General features: G+C 45.3%; 1 protein-coding gene across 1 annotated transcript; it reads right to left on the bottom strand.

The window, feature by feature from the left end:
* Window positions 1–3,701: 3,701 nt before the first annotated feature.
* Window positions 3,702–8,153, bottom strand: LOC134481831 (endotoxic shock protective protein U9-ORF-like). Its single transcript, XM_063273813.1, has 4 exons — window positions 7,930–8,153; window positions 6,932–6,985; window positions 5,132–5,167; window positions 3,702–3,948 (listed from the first exon to the last, which is right to left on the bottom strand). Exons 1-4 carry the CDS (start codon window positions 7,981–7,983, stop codon window positions 3,820–3,822), a joined length of 273 nt encoding a protein of 90 aa, XP_063129883.1. The 5' UTR covers window positions 7,984–8,153; the 3' UTR covers window positions 3,702–3,819.
* Window positions 8,154–11,232: the final 3,079 nt, after the last annotated feature.

Here is an 11,232-nt window from a genome sequence, read left to right as displayed (position 1 = left end):
CTCCATCAAGGCCACACCTCCTAATCCTTCCCAAATAATTCCACCAACTGGGGACCAGTGGTTTAAATATATGAGCCTGCGGGGACCATGCTCATTCAAACCACAAGTGCCTAGTCAGGTCAGTTCACAGGCCCTGTCCTTTATGAGTTGGGTGTGCAAAAGGGATTCGATTTGCTTCTTTAGGCCTGTCAGGTTCCTTTTACGAGAGAGCATTAACTGTGGAAGGCGCCCCTCTGAGTCATTCCATTGGCTGCACAAAAGATAGCACTAAATCTTAGAGTGAATTTCAGCCATTTGTACTGTAATTAACTGAGTAGTTCTCGGAAGACTTTGAGCTTTGAGTAACCTGCTGACCGGTCTTTCTGTTCTTCACCGTTTTTCTCTTGCGCTGTTAGCACATCCCTTCATTATCACCTCTCCCACTTCACTTTTGGAAGCTGTTCTGTCAGTGCAGCCATTTCTCCTTGAAGAAGAATCCAAGTGGTCACCTGTGAACAGAACAGGTACATTTTAAACTTTTCCCTTGCCGAAGAACAAAAACAAAGAAACAACAGGCACTTTTCTTGATCTTTTTCCTTAAGAACTTTCTGCGTGCCTTTAAAGATTCCCTCAGTTACAACCAGGGCTATGCCTTTCCCTCTGGAGGGCCAGCTCCAGCATTCCAAAGGCATATGTTGTTTCAATATCCTGCAGAGTCCTGAGAGAACTAAAAGTAGATGAATGAACAACGCTGAGACGGAAGGTTGGCCTGCTGAGCGGAGAGCCATTGAGTCGTAGACCCCAGATTTAAAAAAACAAAAACAAACAAATGAAGGAACAACGACAACAACAAAAAAAACAAGGAAAAACCATCTCTTGTACTCGGTTTGGTGCCTTTAATCCCAGGACCCAGGAGGACAAAGGCAGGTACATCTATGTGAGCTCAAGGCCAACCAGAGCCACATAGTGAGATCCTGTCTCAAAGCAAAACAGATCTCCCGAGTCAGCGGTGAAAGAGCTTATCTATATCCTAGCACCTGGGAGATAAGAGAAATGTATGTGCACTGGAAGCTAGCCTGGGCTACACAGTACAAATCACTCTCAAAATAAACTAAATAAACCCCACGTGCCGGGATGCTGAGCTAACCTGGACTACACAGTACAAATCACTCTCAAACCAAATAAAACCCATGTGCCAGTATGCTGAGCTAACCTGGGCTACACAGTACAAATCATTCTCAAACCAAATAAAACCCATGTGCCAGTATGCTGAGCTAACCTGGGCTACACAGTACAAATCATTCTCAAACCAAATAAAACCCATGTGCCAGTATGCTGAGCTAACCTGGACTACACAGTACAAATCACTCTCAAAACAAACCAAGTAAAACCCATGTGTCGGGATGCTGAGCTGAGTCCAATTACATACCAGATAGCAGAGGCAATGTTCTTTTCTGGAGTCCAAGGGAACCGTTGGATATAGAACACAGGTGATCCTGCCTTTGTCACCTTCCTGATCACATCTGTGGTATTACGTGCCATTCTGGACCTGTCTCTGGGAAACGTTGAGAGGACTCCAGTATTAGGAGAAGCAAACACGCCACGGAGAGACCGGCCGCAGGAATGGGAGTTTTAGCTGGTGGGAGGGGTCTTCATCTGAGGGATCATTGAAGAGGCAACACGATCAGGGTCACTCAGTGTGACCAGAGAGGCGGACTTGTACCACCCTTAGTTTCCTATCAAAACAATCTCAGGCCTGTAATCCCAGGACTCAGAAGGCAGGGCAGGAGGAGCATCTATGGGCAGTTGAGGACAGGTTGGACTTCAGCGGAAGCTACAAATGAGACCCTGTTTCAAAATGATTCATTAAAAACGTGCATAATGGGCTGGAGAGATGGCTCAGTGGTTAAGAGCACTGACTGCTCTTCCAGAGGTCCTGAGTTCAATTCCCAGCAACCACATGGTGGCTCACAACCATCTGTAATGGGATCCGGTGCCCACTTCTGGTATCTCTGAAGAGAGTCTATGCTTAATAGAAATAACCTTTTCAGTGTGAAAGCTACCCTCATATGTATGGAATGGGGAGCTACCCTGGAGTTACTCTGACAGATGTGCTGACATGGTCCCGTGTGACCGAGGAATGAAGGGTTCTGCTTACATACCGCGTCCTTCTGCAGGTCTACAGCAGAGAATGGATTGCTGTATATTTCGAACAAGCTCTCTGGCATGGTGGGCTCAGTGGTAGGCACGCTCTGTCCAAGTTGAACCTACCATTCCAAGAAACAGTTGTCTCCTACGCTGACCCCATTCTTTTGGTGCGAGCCCATTTCTGCTAGTTGTAAAGACAGAGCTTCAAAACGCTTCCCAAAGAAGCCGCTGAACCTTTTGTGAATGGCTTGTTGTGATTCTGCCTCCCAGAGGGACTGAGGGGTGAGTAGACCATCACCATCCTTCACGATCGATGAGCCAGGGCTGCTGCTACTGCTCCCTTCCTGGAAGACAGACTCCGTGTTTGCAGAGATGGAGGAGTCCAGTCACCGGCGGTCACCTTTGCTTTATAGCTTTATGGACAGATGCGGAGAGACTCTCAACCTTCCCTCCCAACCGAGGCAAATGTAAATGTGCATCCCATGGCTTTAGACGTTTAAACCACAATTAAGAGAGTCAGGATGCCCTCTCTGTTTGCTATACACACTCCCCCCGGCCCCAGTCTGCTCAAGGCCTTGAATGCAGGATTGGGGCAGATCCTCCCTTCACCCACCGTTATCCTACAGCAGGGGATGCAGGTTGCCCTCCTCAGATTGCTATTCCTGTGTGATGCAATCCCTGATTCCTAGCTAGACTTCTGATTATGAAAGAAAGAAAGGAGGAAAGGAGGAAAGGAAGGAAGGAAGGAAGGAAGGAAGGAAGGAAAGAAGGAAAGAAGGAAAGAAGGAAAGAAGGAAAGAAGGAAAGAAGGAAAGAAGGAGAGAGAGAGAGGAGAGAGAGAGAGAGAGAGAGAGAGAGAGAGAGAGAGAGAGAGAGAGAGAGCAGAAATAAAGGAACTGTGTCCTAATTGCTTTCGTTTGCCCAATTCTTCTTCCAAGCCCTGGTAATGGTGGGACACATAATTAATATATATTATATATTATTGCTATAGTTTGCTTTTTGTGCTTAGTAAAACTCCAGTCAAAACCAACTTGGGGGGAGAATCCGTATTTAGCTTGCAGATTAGAGTCCATCATTGAGGGACACCAAAGCAGAAGCTCAATGCAGGAAGTTTGGCAGAGGCTAGGGCAAGTGCCTTCCTGCTCCCTCCCCTGGCTTGCTCAGCTAGCTTTTTCACACAGGTCGGGTACATCTGCTATATGACGGTAGCTTCACCCACAGTTCCTGGGCCTGCCTACATCATCCGAATCAAGAAAACACCCCCACGGACATTTCCATAGGACAGTCGGATGGAGGTAGTTCCTCAGACGAGATTCCTTTGTCCTGGAGCTAGAGACATGGCTTAGTGGTTAAGGGCACTGGCTGCCCTTCCAGAGGTCCTGAGTTCAAATCCCCACATAGCAACTCCCAGCTGTAACTCCAAGATCTAACACTTTCATATATATGCAGGCAAGACAGCGATGCATGTAAGATACAAGTAAGCAAGCTTTTTAAAAAAGAGAGATTCCCTCTTCCTGAGTATCTGTAGGTTTAGGTCAATGACAAAACCTGTCCAGCACAATGTGATGTAAGCCTTTTATTGAAGCGTCATATAGGAAGGAGGCACTGTGGTGCAGGAGCTGGAAGTGTGATCAGACTGTAGCATACACACTCTGTGGGGGAAGAGGCTTCTCTGGGCTGTGAGCAACTGTACTATGGCGTATCTCCCCGCCTATCAGGAGTAAGAGGAGATAGAGGGCCCCCAGTTAGAGAAAGGTCAGCTTCTGTTGTGGTCCTAAATGATGGAACCATGGTAGTTCTTCTGTTCACTGGTGGCTTCCTCTGATAAAAACAAAAACCAAGACAGAAATGCACTTATTAGAAAATGACATATATGGGGTTGGGGATTTAGCTCAGTGGTAGAGCGCTTGCCTAGCAAGCGCAAGGCCCTGGGTTCGGTCCCCAGCTCCGAAAAAAAGAAAAAAAATGACATATAGGACTGGAGCGATGGCACATATAGGACTGGAGTCGGTTAAGAGCACCGACTGCTCTTCTAGAGGTCCTGAGTTCAAATCCCCACCCAACCACATGGTGGCTCGCAACCATCTGTAATGGGATCTGATGCCCTCTTCTGGTGTATCTGAAGACAACTACAGTGTACTTATATATAATAAATAAATTGTTTTTAAAATGACATATAACAATCACATAGCTAATATACACGTATACACTAAAGTCACATGGCTATTTTGTGTAATAATGTTTTTAAGTGGTATAGGTATGGTGGGAAGAATTCTAAATAAGACCGTATTCTTTTACGTTTTTCACTCTCTTTTTTACCAACTTCTACTTCTTCACATGTGTGTGGTAATAAAGTCTAAATGTTTTATTTCTTTTGGTGCATGCTTGCTGCTGTCAGAGGAGTCCTCTTCCCTCCTCTCTCCTTTCAGACCCGGCTCAGCAGGTCATTCTCCTGTCCATCTACCTCAGAGCCCAGGCTGCACATCTGTGGGGACACCCTGCTTGTTATGGAGGAGAAAAGAGGGCGTCTGATCCTCTGGAACTGGAGTTATGCGTGGCCATGATGGTTCCTGTGGGTGCTGGGAACCGAACCTGGATCCTCACTCAGGCAGAGCAGCAAGGGTTTAGCCGCTGAGTTGCTCCAGGTAGGCAAAAAAGAACTTTGAGAGCACAGTTTCTAAGTTTTTTTCTTTCAATTATAATTGTGTGATTTTTAGACAAGTGTTCTCTTTCTTTAAAAAAAAAAAAGAATCCTCCGATATTTTGATAGATAACAAAATTTGAAAACTGCGTTTAGCATTTTCTAGACATGGTATTGGCAAACCTTTTCCTGGGGTGAGTAGTTGAGTTCCTAAATGATGGTTTAGGGCTTTATGAGAAAGAAGCTATGGGTCGGCAGGGTGTCCAAAGCCATCAGACCCTCCGACTCCCCGCCTTCCCCTTTATCTTCCCAAGCCTTTACCTCTCCAAGCCTCAAATGGGGGAAAACAGAATAAAAACTTACGCAGAGTCTTAAGAATTCGTAGAACCTCTGGCATTGCTGCAAGGAAAGGAGTGAAGCAGTTACAGCTTAGCTGATTGTTGGGAACTCTAAGTTTAAGTTTTTTCTTTTGCTTTGTTTTTCAAGACAAGATTTCCCTGTGTAGTTCTATCCTGAAACTCACTCTGTAGACCAGGGTGGCCTTCAACTCGCAGAGATCTACCTGCCTCTGCCTCTGTCCGGAGTGCTGGGATTGAAGGCATGCACCACCACTGCCTGGCTGTGTGTATTTTTCAACGTTCTGAAGAAAGCTCTTTTAAGAAAACATTTACACAAATTGCTTCAGGGTCATCGTATAGAAGTGGAGGGGTTGGGGGTTAGCTGGTTAAGGACACACACTTATCTCTGCTCTCAGGGTCATCATGTAGAAGTGGAGGGGGTTGTGGAGGGGGTTATGGACGGGGTTGTGGAGGGGGTTGTGGAGGGGGTTGTGGAGGGGGTTGTGGAGGGAGTTGTGGAGGGGGTTGTGGAGGGGGTTTTGGAGGGGGTTATGAGGGGGTTGTGGAGGGTTGTGGAAGGTTGTGGATGGGGTTGTGGAGGGTTGTGGAGGAGGTTATGGAGGGTTGTGGAGGGGGTTGTGGAGGGTTGTGGAGAGGGTTGTGGAGGGGGTTGTGGAGGGGGTTGTGGAGGAGGTTGTGGAGGGGGTTGTGGAGGGGGTTGTGGAGGAGGTTGTGGAGAGGGTTGTGGAGGGGGTTGTGGAGGGGGTTGTGGAAAGTTGTGGAGGGGGTTATGGAGGGGGTTGTGGAAAGTTGTGGATGGGGTTGTGGATGGGTTTGTGGAGGGGGTTAGGGGTTAGCTGGTTAAGGACATGCATCTCTGCTCTTCTACTTAAAGTATGGAAGAAGAAGCCATTAGGTAGCTGTCTGAGCAGAGTAAGCCTGACCTTGCCAAAGGATTCTAAGGATCTTCAGAAAGACTCACAGCAGCAGGAGAGTGCCAAGAGGCCACAACCTATCGATTAAAATCTGAGCCAAGAGGGGTTGGGGATTTAGCTCAGTGGTAGAGCGCTTGCCTAGGAAGCGCAAGGCCCTGGGTTCGGTCCCCAGCTCCGAAAAAAAAAGAACCAAAAAAAAAAAAAAAAAAAACTGAGCCAAGGACAGCAGCTAAAAATAAATGCAAAGTTGGCTGCCAGATTTCTTGACAAAAAAGGGAAAGAAGAAAGAACTTGCGGCTGGAGAGATGACTCAGGGGTTAAGAGCACTAACTACTCTTCCAGAGGTCCTGAGTTCAAATCCCAGCAACCACATGGTGGCTCACAACCATCTGTAATGGGATCCGATGCCCTCTTCTGGTGTGTGTGTGAAGACAGCTACAGTGTACTTACATACATTAAACAAACAAACAAACAAACAAACCTTAAAAAAGAAAGAACTTTACTGATTGACAAAGTTCTCTAAAGGGAACATATTACATGCAATTTCGAGAGGGATTTGAATATCATGATAGATGTATCTAAGAAAGCTAGAGTGTGAGGCATGAGTGTCCGAGGAAAACACTGGTAGAAATTTAAGATGTGAAACAAAACAATTTACTACTTTCTGACTAATTACTCAATTGACTTCTTTTTATTTATTGAGTGTATGTGTATGACTGTGTGTGCATGTATGCGTGTGTGTGTGTGTGTGTGTGTGTGTGTGTGTAAAACAGTGTCTGAATGATCTTTTTTCTCTAAATCATACCTTTCTAAAGAGGAAGGGAAGAAGTGATGGGGGAGGGGGAGGGATGGGGGAGGGAGGAGGGGAGAGAAGGGGGAGGGGACTTTACCATCCAGTTGAAGAAAGGACAGTAGAAGACAATCCTGCCAGGGAATCTTGATACCTGTGGAAATGGGAAGCATGAGACTGGGTACAGCCACAGTATCCATAATCATAGTGAAGACCTGGGAAACTCAGTGTGACTCCCTTGAAGGTAGGGTCTGATATGTTCTGTGTTAGGTGAACGATCCCGGCACTGAGTAAGATAGGCCTCTCATGTAGATATTTAAGAGACACCTGTTCACAAAGGGAACAACTGGAACTTACGTGTGTTAGCCTCAGTCACAAGTCTTCCTAAGGCCACAGTGTCTTATCAAGAAGAACAAGAACTAATCCTCTCCAGACGGCCAGCCCTTTGACCTTGCAGTCCTTGGACCTTGCAGCCAGCGTGTTGGCTGTACCCAGAGCTGCCCTGAGATGCACACGGGCTGCGAGCCTCAGGTTGGACACATCTGTGAGTCTGAGTGACAGTCATTCTTTTCTTTATCTGCAGTGACAATCGGGGGACTCTACGATGATTGGCCTGCCTCAGGCTCTCTCCAATCCATGTCTATCACCGAGAGTGCCTCTTCTTCTGTCCCTGGTCCTCAGCCCAGCCACCAGGGGATGAGTCACCCAGGAGCTCGAGACCCTCCGAACACTTGGTACAAACCCCAGACAAGACAAGCCAGACTTGGGGGAGTGGCTCCCAGATATCAGAACTTTTTGAGGTTTCCCAAAGGTGTTCAAAGGGCACTACCTTTGAGATTGTGAACTACTGCTGAGCTCTGAGGCCCAGAGAGCTTGCTGTTTCCATGGTTACAGACCTCTCTTGGTTTCCTAACAAGGCCTTTCCAAATAGGTTGAAAGATCTGCTTCCTTATAGGTCCAGAGAAACCCCGAAAGTGGAGGTGTTGCTTTGCTCTCGGGGTGGCCTGTTGTCCTTATTTCAGGGTTGGGTATAACTAAAAGTTCAGAATGTATCCAGTAAAGCCCGTTTGCAGACACGGACATTCGGAGGTCACTTACTGGTACACAGTGAGCCGTGAGCACAAGGAAAGCCATCAGAAGCACCACTTTCATTTTTCTTTATCTACAAGTAAAGCAAGTCATTGTGGTCATTAGTTGAGATTACGTCACGCTGTGTACGTAGCTCAGGCGAGCTGAAACTCAGGATCCTCTCTCCGGCTTCCGCCTCCTGACTGCAGGTGCGCGTGTCCAACTCAAGAGTATCACTTACCTTCGCAGTGTGGGAGGCCTGGAAAAATGGTTCTGCGGTTAAGAGCATTGACTACGCTTGCCAATGACCCAGGTTAGAATCCCAACACCCACATATCAACCAGCTCACAACGCACTGTAACCTAGCTCTGGGGAATCTGGCTTCATCCAGCACCAGACATTTGTGTAGTACAAAGAACACATGCAGGCAAAACACCCATATACATTCAAAATGTTTATAAAAAATCAAAATAAAGGACAAACACGATGTGACTCTTCCTGTGCGAACAATGGCAGGTCACCGGAGTGGGCAGAAGGCGGTGCTGGTGGGAACCTCGGCGTGGAAAGACAGGAGATTTGCGTTCTCTGTAGGATTGTACACAGTTAGACGATAGATCCTGACTCTAATGCCTTAAGAACATTGTGTTTCTGTGCTGGTGCGACGGCCCCAGCCTGTAGGCCTGAGTTCAACCCATGAAACCTGCTCTGTGGAAGGAGACATCCGACTCCTGCAAGTTGTCCTTTGGGCTCCACACATGCAGTGTGGCACAATCACATCCCTGTACACATACAAACACACATCACACATATGCACCTTACACATATACCTTAGACACACACAACACATACACTTCATATATACACACACACCACACATACCTTACACACACATACCACACACACACACCACACACACAAACACACACACTCACAGATACCACACATACAAACAAATGCACCACACACATATCCCCTTATAGATACACACCATACACATAAACACACACAAACACACCACACATACAAACCCACACAATATACACAAATACACACACCAACACACACACCACACATACCACACACACACACCATACACACATATACAAACACATACAGAGACACACATACACCACACACATATATACACACACCAACACACACACCACACATACCTTACACACACATACCACACACACACACCATATACACACATATACAAACACACACAGAGACACACATACACCACACACACACATGTATACATGCACACACACAAACATATGTACAGCATACACACTCTACACAGACCATACATACCACACACACCACAGATACACACCCATGCACAGACACACATACACACATACATGCACATACTAAGTAAATGCAAAAAGGAAAGGTAACACATGTTTCTAATTCAGGATCTGCATGGTTCGAGTGCACTATAAACTTCAATGTTTGTTAGGAATATTTCTCCAGTGAATTTATAGAGCACCATCACTCATTTCTGTCATTCTTGGAACCACAGATCTGTAATCTTTGTAATGTCACCTTACCTTTACAATGCCTTAGATATGATGGTGTTGTTAGAGTGATGCCCTCCTGGGGTGGGTACTCACCCCTCTATATAATGATGTCGACTCTCTCATATATTTATTGATATTGTGTATCAATAAATACACAAAAATGGGGCCAAATTATCTGTTCTCTACTGTATTATGACAAATATTATTCTAATGTCATGACAAAATTTTTTTTAATGTGGCAAATTTAAAATGCCAGTGCCTTCTCTTGTTATAACTTAATATACCATGTTTGTTTGATATCCCTTTGGAGGCTTGCCCTTTTCTGAAGGGAAAAGAGGGGGAGTAGATTTGAGGGAGAGGGGAGGTGAGGGGTTCATGCTGGGAGGAGAGGAGGGAGGGATGCAATATATGAGAAAAGAATAAATTTTGAAAATTGCCAAAGTAGGGGTTAATGACATGTGTGGCTCAGGGGTTAAGAGCTTTTGCTGTTCTTAGAGGACCCGGGTTTAATTCCCAGCACACACATGGTGCCTCACAACAGTCTATAAATCCAGTTCTAGGGGCGGCTGGCACCCTCTTCTCGTCTCCCTAGACATCAGGTCTGCTTGTGGTACACAGACACGCATGTCAGCAGAACACGCCCACATAAGTAATAAAAATAAATACATCTATTTGAAAAGAAACCCACGTTGCCTGTCGAATTCTGTGACTGTTCTACAATTTCTTTTTAGTAATTAACTACTTTAAAGTTCTAACATAACCTAGAATCATTATCAGAGTAGCATATTAAAAATACATAGCAAAATAAATAGAAGTTTAAAAAATATAAATACATGAGAACGTATAGGACAATATTATTAAAACACAAAACACTAGGACTGACAAAGTAGGCTAAAATGTTTCTGGGTGAATTCTTAAATCTGAAGCCATATGTTTTATAAGACAAAGTTATTTATGATTGAAAATAAAAGCTTACCAGTATGGCCAGAAAGAAAGGAGCATCTGATTGAGTTCTTTTGAAGCCTTGGTCAGGCAATCTGGATATGAACAGATATATATATATATATATGTGTGTGTGAGTGTGTGTGTGTGTGTGCGCACGCGCGCGAGTGATCAGCACAGTAAAAACTCTGATGACCCTTATTTACATAGGATAAGATGGGTTCCCCATCTCATTCTTTAAGGGGCTAAGACGCTGCTTCCCGTTTGGTTAACAACAAGTTTGTGGTTATTCGTGACACATGAATAATTGTTTCAGTGTATTGGGGTTTTGTAAATGAATGGTGAGAATTGCGACAGGTAGAAAATTACTGGAATGCAGCATGAGTAGTTTAGATAGGGGTTGGGTTATACCTCGAGAATTAAAAAAATTATAAAATGTGTTCAGACTGCATCTGCATGGAATTTACCCTGGATCTCGCTGGGTGGGAGACAGAGGCTTGGCATAGATGTATAAAATAGGAATTGCGCAAAAGCTCCCCTGTCCGGTCCAACCTCTGCATGGTCATGTTGCCCCAAGTATTGGAGGGGTTCCATTCCTACAAAGATCTCCAGAGCTTATCCCAAGTCTAGGCACTAGCTAAATCCAGACCATAAGACTAAAGGCAGTTCATCCAATTTCAGCAAAATCTCATTTGATTCCCTGTAGAATTGAAATGATAGTCACTTCCTTTGTCTTGATTCTAGAGTCGGGATAGAACCTAAAAATGCAAGAGTCGACTTTATTCAGACCATCAGACAATTTATACTCTGAGGGTTAGGCAAGGCCATACGGGTGAAGTTCGCATGACTTCAGACTGTTTACAAA

The sequence above is a fragment of the Rattus norvegicus genome, chromosome 14 (assembly GCF_036323735.1).
Source record: "Rattus norvegicus strain BN/NHsdMcwi chromosome 14, GRCr8, whole genome shotgun sequence".
NCBI lineage: Eukaryota > Metazoa > Chordata > Mammalia > Rodentia > Muridae > Rattus > Rattus norvegicus.
Note: the sequence above shows the minus strand (reverse complement) of the source record. Positions and strands in the feature narration are given on the sequence as shown.

Coding starts and splice junctions, on each gene's coding strand:
- LOC134481831 (XM_063273813.1), bottom strand. CDS start 7,983: ATGAAAGTGGTGCTTCTGATGGCTTTCCTTGTGCTCACGGCTCACTGT. Junction 6,986..7,929: donor TCACGGCTCACTGTGTACCA/GTAAGTGACCTC, acceptor CCATTTCCACAG/GTATCAAGATTCCCTGGCAG. Junction 3,949..5,131: donor ACGAATTCTTAAGACTCTGC/GTAAGTTTTTAT, acceptor TGTTTTTATCAG/AGGAAGCCACCAGTGAACAG.